This window comes from Musca autumnalis, unplaced genomic scaffold, assembly GCF_047663935.1.
Source record: "Musca autumnalis isolate F117 unplaced genomic scaffold, ASM4766393v1 scaffold_4, whole genome shotgun sequence".
Lineage (NCBI taxonomy): Eukaryota > Metazoa > Arthropoda > Insecta > Diptera > Muscidae > Musca > Musca autumnalis.
This window is the reverse complement of record NW_027411977.1, coordinates 112,497,621-112,518,865: the sequence shown is the minus strand read 5'-3', so window position 1 is coordinate 112,518,865 and position 21,245 is coordinate 112,497,621. Positions and strand designations below refer to the sequence as shown.

Below are 21,245 nucleotides of genomic sequence, written 5' to 3'. Positions count from 1 at the left end.
ACCAGAGGTTCCCCTTCAATTTTTTTTTTTTTTTTTTTAAATCTGAAGTCCATGATATTTTTGAACGTATTGTTTACAGATTGTTTGCAATACTACTGTAATTACTGTCTTGACCCTGAATGGTCTTCGCGGAAGTGAAATACCGCGAAAAGTGAAATATCGCGGTCATCACAAAATTTGGAAACATTTATTATTTCAGATAATATACATAATTTTGTAAGTGTGCCTAAAAAACGCTGAACACTAAACAATAAGTGGGACAGCGCGATCAACTCCACATTTTGGAATACAGTAAAATCCGGATAACTTGAGATGTCACAAGATCGAAATTCCAGAAAGATACATTGGAAATCAGACAAAGTTATTGATATACAATACAATATCATCATTGGAATCAGAATACCACGATCGTGTTCGATTTTTGAAAATATTATAATTACGGATAAAATCTCAAAATGGGGAAGTGAAACTTCATGAGCATTGATTTTAGTCCTTGGAATAGCTAGGTAAAGATACATTTTTTTAAATACAGCAAAATCTCGATAATAACAACTACAATTTATAGAAGTAATTTTTTTTATGAATTATATAAATGCTACCATACATATTCCGAAGGAATATACATTTCGCTGAGGGGTATTTTACCACTATTGCATATAGAGCGCGAAGAAAAAAGGCGTTACGTTCGATCGGGCTGAATGAGGCTAAATCCACCAAAAATAGCGAAAATCAGGTGCCACCGTTCTATGGGAGCTATATCAAAACGAGGACGTATACTGAACAGTGGCTATATCTCTGAACTATCGAAAATAGGGAGGTACTGTTTTATGGGAGCTGTATCAAAACGTGAACCTATTACTGTTACATACCGAGCGCAAATAAAAAGACGTGTCTTTCGGTCGATACGAATATTTATGCTCTCCTCTTTAAAATATATTAAAACCAGATTTCAGCCATTTCGGTGTGATAATGATGTTAAATCCTCAAAAATAGCGAAAATCAGCCGGTACAGTTCTATGGGAGCTATATCAAAACGTGGACCTATACCAACAATTCTTTGCAGTAATAATTACGACCCCAACCGAGACCAACAATCCAATATATAGCAATGTTAATTGACGTGCACCGACCATTATATGTGGGTCACAAAGTGCTTTAAACTGTCGATTTATGGTGAAGGGTATAATAAAAGAGATTTTATATCTTAAATTTGGGGGATACCATTATATGGAATTTATGTCAAAACATTGATTTATATTATGAAGTTTCTAGAGGGATGCATAATTATGGGTGTATCAATACTGGATAGATAACTAAAGTTTACACGGAGAACCCAAACAACGGGCCAGCAACGCGGACCGGGTCAGCTAGTTTTAATTAAAAACAACAATTTGAACAAATTTCAAGGCAAATAATGTCTTCGTCTGCGTGCATGTTAATCCGTACGCCAGGGGTGCTCAGAATAGTTGGTGTATTAGTAGTGGTAAGACACTCTCCGCATTGCTAAGCAATGGCAAATCAGAAATAAAGAGAGAATATGTGTGGTTTGTTTTTACGCTACCGTAAGGAAGCGAGCACCAATGTCGTAAAGACACGTCCATGTCTGCACCATACACACAGCTCTTTATTACAAAACAGCATTCCGCAACCGCGAGAGCCTGTTGTTCTCCCTTTGACAAAAATCCTCCCTCCAACTATAAAAATATGTTCTAACATAAACAAAAAAAAAAAAAACAATATGTTGGTAACTAAACAAATAAAATTGAGATATGTTACAAAATGTTGCAAACATATCGCACCTGTTCAACAAAAGGGTAGTAACTCAAAATTTTCTACTTTTCAGTAGAGACAAACAATAATTTATGTTAATGTTAAAGGTATAATACACAAAAAAACTATGCCATCGTAAAGATATCTTTTTTACTACACTACAGCACTGGACTTCTTTTTATTTCATTAAGTATTTGGTCATATTTCTAACCATTTTTCGAGTTACTACCATTTTGTTGAAACAAATGTTTGTTTTAGTAGAGAAATTATTTCGACTTGTGCCCCTTTAACTGAAAACAAGTGAGCAAAGGCTATGGTCGGGACGGGGCCGACCATGTGTTACCCTACACCACTACCCATGTCCATAAGCTTTTCACTGGTAAATATTTCTTTTAGGGAATATAATCCGACTACCACTAAATATAATATGCCTCTTTCTCTCTGGGACCCCCATAAGCAACCAACATTTCGACCTGTAACGTGATTGCAAAAAATGGAAGATTTGGATGCATTGTGGTATTTCCCTTGTTTGGCCACCTTCGCCAACCTACTTTACACCAATTTAAAGGTAATATTTTCTTCTTCTATTGACAGGGTTTGCCGTTGGAATACCCCTACTAGAAGCCGATATATTCACAAAGAATAAAACTTTGAATTTGTCTCCAGATGAGTTTTTCCCCATTCCTACCCCTAAATATTATCCGACTATCACCAAAATCAATAGGCTTCTTCCTCTGTGGGGCCCCATCAGCCCCCAAAATTTCGTGACGATCCGATCAAAATTGCGACCTGTAGCGTGATTACAAAACAAGTAAGAAAAGCGTTAAGTTCGGTCGTGCCGAACTTTTTATACCCTCCACCACAAATGTCAGCCATTTCGGTGGATTAATGTGGCCACAACCTTCAAAATACCGAAATGCGGAAGGTACCGTTCTATGGGGGCTATATGATGGCGTGGACCTATACCTAAAAATTTTTGGGGGAAAGTTTTATACGCCTAAAGAAGACTAAATATCAAATTTCAGCCATCTCGGTGTGATAATGAGGCTAAAACGTTCAAAATATCGAAAATCGGGAGATATTGTATTATGGGGGGCTATATCAACACGTGGACCTATATAAATATTTTATGGTAGAAATGTTTCTTAGCCTCTGGAAACACAAAATACAAAGTTACAACCGATTCTTCGGTCAAATGGGTCTAATACATTCATAATATATTCAAATGACGCGTACTTTATAAGGGGCCTTACGTGGGGGCTATACCAAAACGTGGACCTATATAACCCAACTTTGGTAGGAATGTTTTCTGGCCTCTGAAGACACAAAATACCAAATTACTACCAATTCTGTGGTCAAATGGGTCTAATACATTCAAAATATATTAAAATGACGCGTACTTTATATGGGGCCTTATATGGGGGCTATACCAAAACGTGGACCTATATAACCCAACTTTGGTAGGAATATTTTTTGGCCTCTGGAGACACAAAGTACCAAATTACAACCAATCCGGTGGTAAAATGGGCCAAATATCTTAAAAATTCCTTAAAACGACGACGCGTCACGCGTCATTTTGTATGGGGGCTATACGAAAGCGTGGACCTACATAGCCCGCTTTCAATACCAAAAGTCCTACGTAAAAATAACATATTTTCCCAAAATTTCATCAACCTACGTCAATCCGTTCGGACGCTAGAGTGATTTCCACAGACGGACAGACGGACAGACGGACGGACATGGCTATATCGATGTAGAATTGCACGCTGATCAAGAATATATATACTTTGTGGGGTCTACAATGATTATTTCGAGTAGTTACAAACGTAGTGACAAACTTAATATACCCCCATCCTATGGTGGAGGGTATAAAAACGGAAAATGGGATGCATTATCGACTATTGCGATATCTCTGTTGTTTGACCACCTACGACAGCCTACTGTACATCGTTGTAAAGGTGATATTTTCTACTTTTCTTGCCAGGTTTTCCTTTTGATATACCTCTTAAAGAAACAGAGCTATTGGCTTTGAAATAAAACGTTGACCTTTTCTCCAAATAAGTTTTTGCCCATTCCGACCTCTGAATATTATCCGACCATCATCAAAATCAATAGGCTTCTTAATCTGTGGGACCCCCATTAACTCCCAAAATTTCGTGACGATCCAATCAAAATTGCGGCCTGTAGCGTGATTACAAAGTTTAGATGGACAGACGGACAGACGGACGGACGGACTGACGGACGGACTGACGGACGGACTGACGGACGGACACACATAGCCAGATCGACTCAGCTCGTCGAGACATTCATTTTGGTATATATAAGTATGGGTCTACGACCATTATTTCGATGCGTTACAAACTTTTTGGCCAAAACCAACTTATAATACCCTCCCCACATAGTGGTGTAGGGTATAAAAATGGGCGGCGATTGATAACATAAAGAGGGAACAATTCGAAATACTACTATTTTGCTGAAAAAATCGCGATATAAATGCCTTAAACATGTGAGCGCAACTTGAAATAAGTCTCTTTTGTCGATACAGAGTAGTTATTCGAAGAGATTACAATTGACTTATCGGTATTTTTTGACGAAAGACTAGACAAAACAATGGGAGTTTTTTACAGTAGGTGGATGAAAAGTGCACATTTCAAAATTTTGAGTTACTACCCTTTTGTTGAACAGGTGCGATATATTTGTTTGGAAACAAACAAATTATATATGAGTTCCAACATATATTTGTTTGCCCCAAACAAATATTTGTTTGGATCCAAACATATTCCTAACATATAATTTTCTGCGTTTAGCTATCCACTTGTAAGCATCACAGCATGACAACAGCGCAATCAGAGCAGATACTTTCAAGCACATCACGCTGTTTAAGGACATTGGGCACGCTACTCTCCGGCTAGGATTGAAACATGGAATAATCAATTATCTGTGTGAACGCAAGTCAGATGTGGAATTAAGGAACAAGGAGTCGAAGAAGTCCATATCTCTGAACCTGTTTAACCTCTATCAACAACACTGAAAATGCAAACAAGTTCTAGTATGCATTTTTTGAAAGTACATATTTAGACTACAAAAACCCTAGTAGGGGTTTGTCCTGTCAGATCCAGTTCGAATTTTATGGCCTCATCTAAACAGGGCTAAATCTACATTTTTTTTGCATTTATCAGACCTTTATCTCAGAAACGAATAGGAATTTGGCCTTGCTGACTTTAGCAATATTGTAGCCCTAAACTAGTAGAACTTATCTTTTGAAAAAACCGCATAAGAAAAACTCCATCTGGGGCATCAAAATCTATAAAATATAGAAAATTTTGCATAATTGCTTAAATTCTAGTCAGTATCGGCTAAACTGTGCAAAAGTCTTCCAAATAAAGTTCTCAACAATTCTTTAGAACATTTTGAAACTCTAAAATGCTTTCTTCATGTTGTTTCAGCGGTATTTTGCATCATATCTTTTACAACACGTATTTCAAACACAGTTCACACCAACAGTTTATTCTCGCATTTCGGATTTCACTACATTATTGACATTTTTATTAAATCGTCGTTGAAAAATGTACTGAAAACAACGGCATAGAGGCATTTTACAACAATGACATGTTCTAAAGAGTTGTGTATTACATTCCAGGGAATATTTTCCAAAAGAAAATATTCAGAAAAAACTAACGGTTTTGGAGATACGGTGCGAAATGTATAAAAATTGTGTCATTTTTGCATATATTTTGAAATTTGAGGCCATTAATGTAGTTTTTCGAGTTCATTATTTCTCCAAATATTTTATTCTTGTCCTTATCTACAAATTTGCTCCAGAAGAAGATTCGCAATGGTTTCAGAGATATAGCCCCGAATTTCTTTAAAAACTCAATATTTAACCATGTTTCGATAGGGCCATAAAATCCGAGCTGGATCTGACACAACAAAACCCAACTAGGGTTTCTTGTCGTTTGGCTCTGTACTTTCAAAAAATCCTCAGTTCGAATTGTTTGCACAAGATCACCTTAAAAATGTTGCACAGTGTAATGTATTCCACCCCCTCCAGACGGCAGTGCGATCATAAGGCATGCGGATGATTGAACGATCATGGCGTCAGGTATCTTTCCTGATGTCATTTGAAAAAGGCTGAACTGCTAATTTCCCGATCTTACAACCTTTTTCCACACAAGGAAAATGAAAATATACCCGCCACTAAATGTACGGCCACTCTGTTAGCCACGTGAACTGCAAAGGTAAGGCTGAGTTGAATGTCAAGGTCGATGGTAGCAGAATTCCAACCACGAACTACATTTGACATATTCAGCATATTCCCGTCGTCCTCGCATACCATAGCTATCTGTGACTGGCTGAATTGAAGGAATAATGTCCTGAAGTCCCTAGCCGACAGACAAAGAAACCTTGTTGACCACATATAACGCGATAGGTCGGTTTTTGGTAAGCTATGCGAAGCCAGTGTGGTATCCGAATATAAGTTACCATCGGAGAGCCATTCAAATCACCACATGGTGGATAGGATACCTAACTTAAACATGGATATTTTATAAAAACATCTATGGAACATCCATTCATCATTAAAAGGCGATTTCATAAATCGTTTTTGAGGACTTTTCTTAAAGACACCATTTAAAATCTTTGAAGGTCATATTTGTATTTATTTATTTTTAATTTAACATATTAATATTATTTGTGAATAAAAAAAACTGTGATGAAAAAATTGTTATTCATGAAATGACAACAAAATATGTAGTCGTATTATTAAAACAAAAGAATCGTATTTATAAAATAACAACAAAAGTCAGGAAAGAATGATTGTGACTCACGAGTTAAATGGTGATTCCGGCATTAAAGGAGAACAATATGACGCTGCGGATGATGATGATGATGACAATGATCACGCGTACAACGTGCACTGATGCTCAGTGAAGAACAATCAATGAAAAGCCAAAAGCACAAAAACAAAAATTGAACAATCGATTAACGCACCTTTTATTTTCTTTTGGGTCCATTGAAAATTCCATAACATTAAAAATTTGCATAAATTTGTGAAATATTCACACGTTTGACAAGTAATTGTCGTCTTGTGGTGTTCTTACGGGGGGAAATCGTTTTATGTTGTTGTTATTGTTGATTTTTGTTGTTTTTGTTTCGTAAATGATAGTTTTTTTGTTTTCACTGCTATTGTTTTGTTATTATTATAAAATACCGGGTGCTATTGACTAGAGCTTTTCATTAAAATATATCGTATTTTCAACTTCAGAACTGTAGATTTGTACCAAATGCAGGAGAATTTCAGAAATTAGATATTTACTGTTTTTGGGATAAACCCTCCAATAAGGATAACTGTTTCGACCACAGATCCTTTAAGAAAAATTCTGCCAGGACAACAAGGGTACCATTCGAAAGCTTATCGAGACAGCTATACCCGACGCGATGTCGCGATATTTACTGTTTTTGGTATAAGCGCTGCAATGAGGATAGCTGTCTTGATAAGCTTTCTAATGGTACCCATGGTGTCCTGGCAGAATTTGCCTTAAAGGATCTGTGGTCGAAATAATTGTCCTGATGGCAGGGTCACCCCCAAAAAACTGTAAATATCGCGACATAGGGTCCATAGGTTGTCCTGGCAGAATTTTAAAAGATCTGTGGTCAAAATAATTATCCTTATTGCAGGGTTTATCCCAAAAACAGTAAATATCGCGACATCGGCCAATATTTTTTAAAGATTTTTTTTAGCGCTGTCTCGATAAGCTTTCCAATGCTACCCACGTTGTCCTGGCAGAATTTTCCGTAAAGACCTTAAAAAAGATATTTTTTTACAAAGAAACCCATTTTTGAATAGCTCTCTTAGCATTAACAATGCTCTGCTAACGCGCTGTTAACAAAAGCGTTAACAGAACGCTTTGTGCCTCCGCTAGATTGATTTGTGTTTTCGCTAATTAAATACGAATCTATCTTAATAGACATAATTTATTATTTTTTTTTTGTTTTTTGACTTTTCTCATCTGTGAACATTGTAGTTTTAGAATCCGCAAAAACTTTCCAGGTGTCTGAGACTGAAATCCTACTTGACGTATCTTACCATTTTTTTCACGCAAGTAATAAGTAAATATCCGCTACTCAATCTACGGCCATTCTGCTCACCACAGTGACTGCGTAGGTGAGAACTGAGCTGAATCTCATGGTCGATGTTAGTAGAATTCCTACCACTAACTACACTATAATATTCTAGGGGTCACATTTACAGCACGTTTATGTCATCCGCGCATGCCATAGCTCAGTCCGCGACAAACTGAGTTGTAGGAACAAGGTCCTCAAGTCCTTAACCGGCAGCACTTGGGGTACAGATAAAGAAACCTTGTCGACCACACATAACTATGTCACAAAACTATGAAATATTTTTCAACAATAAAAAATAATACCATAAAATAATCTGAACTAAAATTTAATTAGTTTCCTGTTATGTGCCAGAATTGTTCAACCACGGATACCCTAAATTATAAAATAAATTAAGCCAAACAAGGTAGGCTTTGCCGACACAGATATACCCTCAGCATATGTGAATAGAAACTGACATCTACGGATAGATCGAATTTATTTAGGGTCTTTTCAGAATTTAGTTTCCTCTTTTTGGAGATTTGAATTTGCTGACAAAAATGTGGATTAGGATTGAAGTTCAAAATTGTTGCGGAGGAGGTACAGGACCAAACGAACAGCATCGGTATACATTTCCAAAGGATCTTCGAACAGACCCTAAACAGCACTTAGACACAAATGTTGAACTTTTATGGTGGAGGTTCCCTAAGGAGAGGACCGATATGGACCATTTTAGAAGTTAAACTAAATTTGGACAAAATATTAGAAGATCCAAAGTTTGGACCAAATGAGTTGCCCCGTTTAAGGGGTATCGTGCATACCATTTTAGTGATTTTTTTAAGTTTGTTAAAAATTTCACGATGTGTAAAGTATGGACCAAATCGGTTACTCCTTTCAGGAGTTATAGTGCGCACAAATTTTCCAAATATTTTCGAACTTTTGTGAGGGAGGTACCGGAAGGAGTGGACCAATATAACCCCATTTCCGAACCTAAACTAAGTTTGGACAAAATATTACCGCCTCCAAATTTTAAACATAGGTTTATAACGAGACAAAAAGATAGAAAAAATTTAGTGGATGTAGGTCCACATTTTGGTATAGCCCCCATATAAAGGTACCGCCCGGTTTGTGGTATTTTGAAAAATTTAGACAAATTTTCCAACCATTTGGTTGAAATTTTGCATTTTGAGTACTGAGTGAACAACATACTTCCTCGAAAAAATGTTCAATTTAGGTCCACGTTTAGGTATAGCCCCCATATAAAGGTACCGCCCGATTTTCGGTATTTTGACGTTTTTAGCCAAACTTTGCATTGAGTCCTGAGTGAACAACATACCTCCTCGCAAACAAACTGTTCAGTATATGTCTACGTTTAGGTATAGCCCCCATATAAAGGTACCGCCCGATGTTCGGTATTTTGAACTATTTTTGCTAAAGTTTTCAACCGATTTGGCTGTAATTTTGCATTTCAAGTTCTCAGTTCATTAAATACCTCCTTGCAAAAAATATTCAACATAGGTCCAAATTTAGGTGTAGCTCCCATATAAACGTACCTCTCGATTCTCGGAATTTTGACGATTTTACAGGTGTGGTATAAGGGGAATAAGCAGGTGGCGGATGGGGGCAGCTGGAATTTTTTTCATCGTAAGCTAGAGACTTTCTCCTGTATTGCCTGTTACATTGCCAATACCATCGACTATCATTTCAATTTTGGAAACTGTAAATTTACCTCTTAATTTTGTTATAATTTCGCACCTATCCTACGAATTCTTTTTCACTTTTTCAAGGCACCACATACAAATCACAACTTCTTCGACTTAACTTAGCATATTATCGCTGGAAATTGACAAAAATAATACTGGATATTAAAAATTTGATGTGTTTAGAGAATATTTACATATTTCATTTACAATCAAATTTGTCGCAACTGTGTATCGTGCGCCCCAGCCAGCCAGACAGACAAACGGACGGACATTGCTAAATCGACTCCAAATTGTCTGAAACGGATTTCGTCCAAACATACTTGGGGTCTAAAAACATTATTTCGGTAAGGCACATTTCGCCATATATACCCTCGTTAGCATAAATGCTGAGGGTATACAAATTTTATGCAACCCCTATTTTTGGTCCGATTCATGTCAAATTGTGGGACGGCCCATATTTTTGGCTTCTGATTAAATTGCAATCGAAACATATGACTTATGCAAAATGCATAAATTTTTGCATATGCAAAATTCATGCATTTTACATATTTTCTTATGCAACAAATATTTCAATAATAGGTACAAAAATGTTTGTATGTACAATTTTTCTGTTTAAAATTCTTTTCAGACAAGACAATAAAATAGAGAAATGTATAACCACAGCCTGAACCTTCAAAATACCGAACATCGGGAGGTATCGTTCTATGGGAGTCTGAACCTAAACCGGCAAATTTTAGGTGGAAAGTTGTTTCCACCCAAGGTAGACTTAATACCAAATTTCAGCCATTTAAGCGGGATATTGAGGTCACAACCTTCAAAGTACCGGAAATCGGGAGGTACCGTACTATGGAGGCTATATGAAGACGTGCACCTATACCGACAAATTTCAGGTGGAAAGTTTTATACCCCCAATGAAGACTTAATACCAAATTTCACCCATTTCGGAGGGATATTGAGGCCACAACTTTCTAAGTACCAGAAATCCGGAGGTACCGTTCTATGGGGGCTATATGAAGACGTGAGTAACATTGAGGCCATAACCTTCAAAATACCAGAATTCCGGAGGTACCGTTCTGTGGGGGCTATATGAAGACGTGAACCTATACGGAGACATTTCAGGTGGAAAGTTGTATACACCCAACGAAGACTAAATACCAAATTTCAGTCATTTCGGTGAGATATTGAGGCTACAACTTTCAAAATACCGAAAATCGGGAGGTACCGTTCTATGGGGGCTACATGAAGACGTGAACCTATACTGAAAGTGGAAAGTCTTATACTCCCAACGAAGACTTTACACAAAATGTCAGCCATTTAAGTGTGATGTTGAGGCCACAACCTTCAAAATATCGGAAATGGGGAGGTGCCTTTCTATGGGGGCTACATGAAGACGTGGATCCTGCGGACAAATTTCAAGTGTAAAGTTTCACACCCCTAACGAAGACTTAATACCACATTTCAGCCATTTCGGTGGGATTTTTAGACCACAAATCCTTGTATATATTTTTGAATATGCTCATTTTATGCAAATATGTAAAAATATGTCAAAATGAGTTTCTGTCTAATCAGATTTTGTCTACGACCATCCTAACCATATATGCATTTGCATAGGATTCCGCTGTCTAGTAATCACCCTAATTCTCATCAATGAATTTGAACTGGCAATACAGTATTGAAAAAGCAACCAGGTATCGTATACTTAATAGACACAACCACTTATGTTACTTATACGTCAACATGTCAACACCGAACGAAAACAAGTTTTGTATCTAATATACTCGTATGTACATATTTCACAACTGATGTATCAGAATCTATATTGTTACGAAAAGTTTTGAAAAACGAATATCTAGAAATTCCAAATAAATAAATTGTTAATCATCGCAAATAAAGAAATGCATTTTTGTAGAAAAAATACTCAGGAAATAAGGTCTCATTACATGCATATTGTAGTTTTGTTTAATTTATTAGTGAATATATTATTTATTATTCAAATGTATATAATGTATTGTGAACAACCCTATTAACATAAATAACAATATATCATTCCGTGAGAACTGCCCTCATACTGATCACCTGCATGTTGAGATCAGCTGACTAGCAGCTGTAGTTTTAAGGATTGTATTTTTTATGTCTAAGGATAGATTAAGGAAAACAAAATAATAAGTACCGTTATATTTTGTATATAAGGACGATGAAATGGAAAATAAAATCAGCCTAAACTGGCTTTAAAACTTCTAATAAAAAGTAAAACAAAGCTCTTTTATTCGAGCTGGAAGTTGCTATGACAACTAGTTGTGCCTGCAATAAAAATCACAGATTTAATTTGCCAAGTGGCGTTATAAAGCACCGGCATAAACAAGTTAGGCAGGCCTTCTTATACCCAACATTTACTTGATAAATGCCAAACACAACGGCGAAACCCTACAGTATATGTACACAAGAACCGCGATAATTGGAAACCCGATAAATCGAAATCCTCTCTTGAACCAGTTTTCCTCGCCCCTAAGTCCCGATAAATCGATAACCCTAATAATTCAAAAAAATACCTGTCCCTAAGACGCTGCTGTACTTATTTTCCCCTCTCGTATTATCTCTTAATTGCCAAAAAAAACTCCCCCATTTCACAAGTCATTGAATTATTTCAAACAAAATGCTAAAACTCCAAAACAATTGACGTGACATAATAATGTCACTAATTTCATTTCAATGACATAAAATCAATACCACCGATACCAATAAATTTGCCGTTTGATTTTTATTTTAGGCTACGATTAAAATCTTTCACAAATCAATGACAAATTCAATAATCACAAACACACGACTGTTGCCGGCATTTTCAGTTTTGTTTTTATTTCATTCGATTGTTAATTATCAAAACAAAACAAAAAAATATTGCGGATTAAAATGTTGTTGTTTATGACAACAAATCAAAGGGAAAGTGGTTAACAATGTTGCTGAAATTAAGGCAAAAGAGGCAAGGGAAAATAATCGCAACGAATCTAAAAAAAAAAAAAATAAAAACTATCGGTTCAATGTGGAAACTGATAAAGTCACAAAGAAACACCTAATGACTCACAGTGGTCTGATCCATGAGGAAAGATGAAGAAATATACATTGTTCGATTTATCGTACAAAGCCAATTGACAATCGTTCATACGAAAGGCAGGGGTAAAACCATGGCAGAACTACCAGGTAGTGGTATCACACCAGCTGATCGAATATGAAAAGTCAAATCCCTTTATAAAAAAATATTTTTGTTGTAATTTCCCCAACAACATAAAGAAAGTTTTGACATAACATATTCAAAATTTTACGATGCCACTACCTGGGTGATTGTGCCATGGGTAAAACCTAATTAGTACTAAAAATCATATATACGAGGGCTACTATACGAATATATTCTATTTCTATTCTAATAATGTAAATGCGAATATTTTAAATGGTTTTATGCGCTTTTGCATGTGCTCGAACCACCTCCGATAGAGATAGCTCAAAAACATGGTTTTTCAATACTCCAACAACATCTTTGGCTACGAAGATCGTTGACCACGGACTATTTTCTCGATGTGTGAGAATAAAAAACCTTCAGGTGGCAAGTCAGGGCTGTACGGCGTATGACCCATCAATTCAACGTTGAAAAGGCGCTGGTTTGCGCCGACGTGTGAGACCACGCTTTGTCATGGTCACAATAATTCGTCTTCTCTTATTTTTATATCCTCCACCATAGTAAGGAGCGTATATTAAGTTTGTTTTTTCTGTTTATAACACATCGAACTAATCATTCGCGACGATATAAAGTATATATATTCATGATCAGGGTAAAATTCAAAGACGATATTGTCATGTTCGTCTGTTGTAATCACTCTAGCGTTCGCAATAATTGAGCTAGAGCGCTATATTTTTGCACCCGTATGTTTTTTCCATAGACAGGTCAAGTTCGAAGATGGGCTATATCGGACCACTTTTTAGCATAGTCTGAGTGTGTCATTGACCATAACGTTACGGCAAACGTTTCCCAAAAATACTTGTCGTTTCGGTGGTGAATGAAACAACTCGGCAAAGCATAGCCGAAGTTACATTTCACCAATCGTACGGTTTCCATCTTTTTACGTTGAAAAGTTTGTGTTTTTGTTTTGGTTGTGAGAATGAAACGATTCAGAGAAGCTGAAAAGTTTGTGGCTTTGTGTGATTGGTACGGGAATCGTTTTGTTTCTTTCCGTTCATTGAATTTCACGTTTGGGGTTTCCGGTGGTCACCAAATATCTCCACTAAAAACTGTCGACATAGCTCCATGTTCTGGTATAGCCACCATATAACGGTACCTCTTGATTTTCGGTTTTTGAGGATTTTAGCTAAAATTTTTGACCTATTTCACAGTTGTGGCTCCTAGTAAGCACAAACCATCTCCACCAAAAACTGTCAACATAAGTCCATGTATTGGTATAGCCCCCATATAACGGTACCTCCCGATTTTCGGTATTTTGTGGATTTTAAATACATTTTTTCACCAAACTACCTGCAATTGAACATTTGAGGTTCCCAGTGGTCACAAAACATCTACACTAAAAACCGTCAACATAGGTCCATGTTTTGGTATAGCCCCCATATAACGGTACCTCCCGATTTTTGGTATTTTTAGGAGTTTAGCTACAATTTTAGTCTGTTGAGGTTCCTAGTAATCGCAAAACACCTCCACTAAAAACTGTCAGCATAGGTCCAAGTTTTGGTATCGCCCCCATATAACGGTGCCTCCCCATTTTCGGTATTTTTGACCGAACTATCTGTAATTCGAAAAGCTGTCCACATAGGTCCATGTTTCGGTATAGCCCCAATATAACGGTACCTCCCGATTTTCGGTTTTTTGATTTTAGCTACAATTTTTGAAAATAACTGCAATTCCACATTTGAGGTTCCCAGTGGTCACAAAACTTATCCATCAAAAAGATGGGTCCACACTTTGATATAGCCCCATATAAGGCTCCCGACCGATTGAATACATTTTTATGTTTTTTTTGTTACCTTATTTAGGTATAAGTGATCACAAAATATCTCCGCCTAAAATTGTGACAGGAAAAAAATAATTATTCCGTTTCGTTCGACCTTTTTTACTTTTTTTTTCAATTTCTCTTAAGATTTCAGGCCAAGAAATTGAGGTGTACCACTCAAGAGTCTACGCTGATCCAGCGGAATAGTCGCCACATGGCCAGTTTTGCCGAAGGAACAGGCAACCATTCTAATGGCGAAGCATTCTAATTACCATATGTTGGATATGACTCCTCATCCAGGCATGTCAGGAGTGATCTTCATGATCTAGAAAGAGAGGTCCTACGTCACAAGAGAGAACCGCTAGATCTGCAAGCTTATCAAGCTGGTTTAAAAAAATATAGAACAAAAATATAGATAAAAAATATATAAAAATATAAATAAAATCGACAAAATGCCTAAAATCGGTAGATACCGTTTTATGGAGGCTATGCGAGAACATGGAGCTATGTATGTCAACAATTTTTGGTGGAAAAGTGTTGTTACTACTAAGAACATCAAATGTCACATTACAGCTGGTTCGGTCAACAAAATGTAGCAATTCCACGGCAGCCGGTTCTATGCACCGGGTTGTCTCGGAGGAACCTTCGATCAAAGGCGGTCACATCAACAATTATGTGTTTTTGTTCGTGTATTTTTTCACCATGGAAACGACAATCTATCTCGGAATAACTGCTCCGAGCATTTTTGGTCCGTGCCCGAAATCATCATGGTCGCCGCGGACAGGAAACAAAGCTCACCGCCGCCTGTAGCATGCAATGTTCTGCGGAAGGAAGAAGCAGATGACTTGCCTTCCTAATACAAGTCTGTCCAGTATATACTACCTCCACTAGTGACCCATACATGGAATGTATAGGTGTAGCAGTAAAGTGTTTTACTGCCGAGATAGAACTGCTTAACGTGTGCATACCGCCTAGTGATAGGTAATGGAAAGCAATAATCAATTTTTCGACTTTTCGATTTTGGCCTAAAACCAAACATGCGATTTTTCGGTCTGACGATTATTTCAGTTGTCTTAAAATTCGACTTTCGGCTTTTTCATAACCGCAGAAAATCGATTATAATCGACTATTCATCGTTTTTCTTGTTTTCTTTTGACACTGTAAAACAATCTATCTCTGAAACACACGTTGAAACATTCATACGAAACTTTAACAGTTTTTGGGAGAGAGCGGTGGTGAAGGAGCTCCTTCATCGCCGCACTTTCCCAAAAGCTGTGAAAGTTTGGTATGAAAGTTTCAACGTGGAGGATGGTGCTACGCCGTATAAGAATAATGTACGATGGTGCAGATGTCAAAATACCGAAAATCGGAAGGCACCAAAAGGTATGGGCGCTATACCAAAACATTAACCTATGTTTGCAATTTTTAGTGAAGAAATTTTGTGACCACTAAGAACAAATATCATATTACACCTAGTTCCGTCAACAAAATGTAGCTAAAATTATCAAAATACTGAAAATCGGGAGGTACCTTTATATGGGAGCTACACCAATATACCGACAATTTTTGGCGGAGAAGTTACGATCCCACTTATAAGTTTAATTCTCAATTTAAAAGCAGTCCGATCAAAAAAGTATCTAAAATTTTCAAAATACTGAAAATCGGTAGGTACCTTTATATGGGCGGATATATATGACAACATGGACATATGTTGACAATTTTTGGTAGACAAGTTTTGTGACCACTGGTAACCTCAAATGTCAAATACAGGCAATTTGGTCAATAAATTCGGCAAAACTCTCTCAATATCGAGCATCGGGAGGGACGTTTATATGCGGCTATACCAAACTACCACATATGTTGAAATTTTTTGGCGAAGAAGTTCCGTGTCCACTGATAATCCAAAATATGAAATTACAGGTAGTTCTGTTAAAAAAAGTAGCTTAAATTCTAAAAATATTGAAAATCGGGTGATAATATTACCTATACCAAAACATGGACCTGAGATGACTTATTTGGCGTAGAAGTATTGTGATCATTAGGAACCTCAAAGGTGGTCAAATTACATCTAGTTCGATAAAAAATTTGGCTAAAATCCTCAAAATACCTTAAAACGGTAGGTACGGTAATATGGGGCATATGTCAAAACATGGCCCTTTATTGACAATTTTTAGTGAAACAGTTTTGTGGCCACCGGTAACCTCAAATGTCAAATCACAGGTAATTAGGTAAAAAAAATTTTGGTTTAAATTCTCAAAAATACCCAAAATCGGGACGTACCTTTATATGGGGTCTATACCAAAACATGAACATGAAATGTAGATTAATTCTCAAAATATCTAAAATCGATAGGTATCGTTATATGGGGCCTATACTAAAACATGGACCTATATTAGAAAGTTTAGGGGAAGTCACCACTAGGAACTCCTAAACTCAAACTGCAGTTATTTCAGTCAACAAAATATACCTAAAATTATCAAAATACCGAAAATCTGTAGTTACCGTAATATGGGGCTTATACAAAATATGGACCTATATTTAGTGAATTTTATTTGATCAACGAAATGTAGCTAATATAGTCAAATACCCAAAACCGGAAGGTACCGTTATATGGGGCTATACCAAAATGTCCTATCTTGGTAATTTTTAGTGGAGAAGTTTTCTGGTCATTGAGACATCAAATGTAAAATTTCAGCTAATGCGGTCATAACATGTAGCTAAAAGCATAAAAATACCTTAAATCGGGAGGTACTGTTATATGTGGGCTATATCCCAACGTGGATTTTTAGTGGAGAAGTTGTTTGGTCATTTGGAATCGCATGTGTCAAATTTCAGCTAATTCGGTCAGGAAATGTAGCTAAAGGCCGCAAAATACCTAAGTCGGAAGGTACCTTATATGGGGGATATAACAAAACGTGGGACTTAACCTGGCTATGAAAAACAGACAAAATTTGGACATTTTTAGCGTTCTACGGACATGGCTAGATCGTCTTAGAATTTTATCCTGGTCAAGAAAATACATATAAACTTTATATGGTCGCAGTTTGCAATTCTCCTACTAGGCGCGTCTCCCGGGTGGCGGATGGGAAGGGGGTCTCTGCGATGTGTGGAGTCGAAACCGACCTAGGGCAACCTAAGCCGGACCTGGCCCCGCACACCGTGGAAACCTTTGGGGTTACGGACCTCCGTGGACAAAAAATTGGATCGAGGTAGTTCCCTTAAATAAATCAACTAAGATGGGTAAAAATAATAGGAGAAATAAAGTTACGGTGCAGGGAGTTAATAACCTAGTATAGTCGAAATCAAGTGATTGTGATCCGGAAGTTTTAGGTGGGAATGCCTTGGCACCTACAGCTGTGCTCGTTACAAGTGCATCAACTTTAACCCCAAAAATAGATGACGACCCGGCAATTCAAATGGAACACGATTTAGCCAGGACTGGTGAAAACCAGTCTACGGCAGACGGGTCGTAGTTATGGGTGGGGCGACCTGCATGGGAGACTCAAAACTATTCACGATAGTCTAGAGAGGCAGAGTAGGGAACTCCTCGACCAGCTGGACAGGCTTGTCCTGCATGAGCATAGAGTGGACATACTCCCGGAGCAATTGCTACACAATCTAACCCTGACTGATTATGATCTGGACACCACGGTGATTCCAAGTCTTCTCTGGAAGATTGCTGTGGCTCTAACGAAGGGAGTATGGACCTTCATGCCCAACCGAAGGCAAGTCTGATTCCGACTGGTCCGGTGTCGGCACAAGCCGACAATAAGCTTCAAAGGTAGACGGCAACTGAAACGATGTCCGACGACGGTGAATCTAACGAGACCCCGATAACGCGCAGCGACTCAAAGGTTGCATCTGCACGAGAAGCATCTGATGCGTAGCACTATAGACGTGCAGTATCTTATCTTCGCAAGTTCGTAGGGCGAGATGCGAACATACATTCGGAGAGGTAGGTCCACCTCATCAGTTGGAGGTGAAATTTATAAGGAAGTTCGAAAGAACTTACCCACGTGCATTTCATCGCTAGCTCCAGGTGGAAAGAATCTTCCTCCCGATTAAAGTAGTAGAGCTGGATAAGCCCACTGCCTGTGGCAAATGTGCTGAGCCCAAATCTCTTCCGAAGCCTAACCTGAACCAAAAGGTAATGGAAAAGGCTATTGAGTGCACCCCCAAACCAACGGACACCCATAGGGGGAATCGACCGCTGAAGGACTCTGTGTCAAAGCCCGATTCTGCTCCAATAAGCAAGAGTGAAGCGGTTGGAAATGTCGGTCTGAACAGGAAGATGGTGTGGAACGAACAATGCCCCACAGCATAAATCTGTGAAGCGCGTTCGCTCCTCCGAGGGTCCACTGCCTTCACCTATGAAGACGATGACCTCTCAGCTGGTTGAACCATCAACCTCGTATGCGGCAGACGTTGAACGTACAACCAAGGAGAAGCAACTGAGTACAGAAAAGGCATACACCTCCTCTGGGAATGTTAACTACAAGGCGCACGGCGTATGGCGCAAAAAGCCATGCGACAGAACGGCAACAGTGGCAATTGATTAAGACCTTCAATTGGCAATCATCGACAAAGCTGATCCTAATGGGGGAATCAGCGACAGTCACTGGTTGCTCTTTAAAATCGGTCTTTGGTCAGCTATCGTATCTGGATCGGAAGATCAGGGGGATCGTCAGTTTGGCAGCGCCTTCTTGCGAAAGGGTGTCAAGGTTATTAACTGTCTGAACAGAAAATCGCGAAGCAGCTGATCTTGCTGCGGTCACCTTATCCGAGATTCCGTCCAGGAAAATTCCTTCAGCCTGGGTTCCCCCACCTAGTGTGGACAAAGAACTCCTGCTGAGGATGTTAAAACTGCAGAATCCCAACCGCACTACATCGGGTTGAACTGTTATCAGTCTAGCACCTTGTAACGAGGACGGTGGGATGATTGCAAGAGTGGCGGTTATAGCTTAGAGAACGTGAGGGACTGAATTGAACTGAACGTGGGTTCTGTTCGGTCCAACCCACGAAACTCAGTAGGAGTAGGAAAGCGGTAAAGGCTGCGCATCTTGCAGATTAATCTGCATCACTGCAAACCCGTCGCCGCTGAACTACTCTTGTCCCTCGCGACCTCTGAAGTAGACATTGTCTTGGTCCAGGAGCCTTATATCTATTAGAATATGGTTTCTGGACTAAGCAATGCCAATTTCACCATCTTCGTCGCATCCGAGGGGACATGGTGAGGACTTGTATAGTAGGTAAAAAGAGCTTAAATCTAATTTTTCTATCTAATTACAGCAACGGTGACATGTGCACGGTGCATGGTACGGTGCTTGCCACTATACTGTCATCCGTATACATGCCTTTTGAAGACCCGGACCCACCAAACCTGGATGTCCGAAGGATGCTCGATGAGATGATGGGTACCTGCTGCATGATCCTGGGATGCGACGCAAACGCTCACCATTTTCAATGGGGCAGCAATGATAACAACAAAAGGGGTGAGTCTATATTCGATTTTATTTTTATAATCTACGAATATGTAATAGGGGTAACGATCCAACCTTTAAAATTAGGGAGCGAGAGAGGAGGTCATCGACCTAACCCTCTCGAATCTTGAAGACTCCTTCATAAGGGAGGGTATCTAAAGAATGTTCCTTCTCGGATCATATGAAGATATTCTTCGAGGTCTTTTTTGACGGAGGTCGCCAAGCTCCTTATAGAAACCCGAGCAGAACAAACTGGGATAAATACACGGAACTAACGAGTTATCAACTGACTCTTAATACTAACATAGAAACAGCTGAGGAAAATAATGGGACCGTAAATAATATTACAGACGTTCTTCTCTTGATACAAGAAATCAATGATTCTTCTATTTGTAATTGTAACCTATTGTTCTGAATTTATATACATATATGTCGATGGGAATTGTCGAGATTGTAAGTCGAGATCCTTTACAATAATGAAAAATTCTTTTAAATTTAGAATCGATCTGCATTTCAGACTAGAGTATTTATTAACACTGCACCTATTTATTTGAAAACACACACACAAACTGTTTTTTGCAAAGATATGATGTAAATTCCATATTTTTAAGAATTTTTAGAATTTTTTAAATTTTTCATTTCCATTTGATTTTCTTATAAATGAAGAAACAACTTTCTTCAGCACATTAATAAATTTTGCAAATGAATTTCAAATATTTTTCTTCTTCCCGATAAAATATTGATTCATTTGATGAAAATCACAAAGGCACACACCGTTGTTAGAGGGTAAAACAATTTGTATTTTCTTGTTTATTTTTGGCGATTTTCACGAAAACTTATGACACGATGACGACAGCAGTAAGCAAACGACGACAACGACGGCAAATACCGCACTAGTATCCAACGACAATTAACAGACGATTGATTGTAATTGGAATTTGAATTTATTTGAATAAATTTCGAATAATTTTGATATTTTACAAAATATTTTCTTCTTATTTATTTGTTTATAAACTTGTTGTTTTTATTTTTATTTTCTTGCTATTTTTTGCTGTTATGACCGAACCGAAGCAAACAAATGAATAAAAGAAAACAACAACAAATGACACATGCAAATGTTTAACAAAATAAACGGTACGAATTGTACAAACGCTAATCACAAACTGTTGCCGCAAAGCAGAGAGAAATTTTAAAAGCGAGAAAGA

At 37.9% G+C, this 21,245-nt stretch overlaps 1 protein-coding gene across 20 annotated transcripts in view; it reads right to left on the bottom strand.

Annotated features, from left to right (window-relative positions):
* fry (microtubule binding protein furry) overlaps nt 1-21,245 on the bottom strand; it is a 522,947-nt gene that overhangs the window by 456,112 nt on the left and 45,590 nt on the right. For 2 of the 20 annotated variants that reach the window (XM_073983049.1, XM_073983062.1), the window contains exons 1-2: nt 20,815-21,205; nt 6,760-7,035 (exon numbers count right to left, since the gene is read on the bottom strand). The exons of 10 other annotated variants lie outside the window; for them this stretch is intronic. In XM_073983049.1, coding sequence (XP_073839150.1) covers nt 6,760-6,799 — 40 coding nt within the window. In that variant the 5' untranslated portion in view covers nt 6,800-7,035; nt 20,815-21,205. Of the gene's footprint in view, nt 1-6,596; nt 7,084-20,582; nt 21,212-21,245 lie in introns of those variants that run through there. 8 more of the 20 variants (XM_073983053.1, XM_073983050.1, XM_073983051.1 and 5 more) reach the window with 8 other exon arrangements.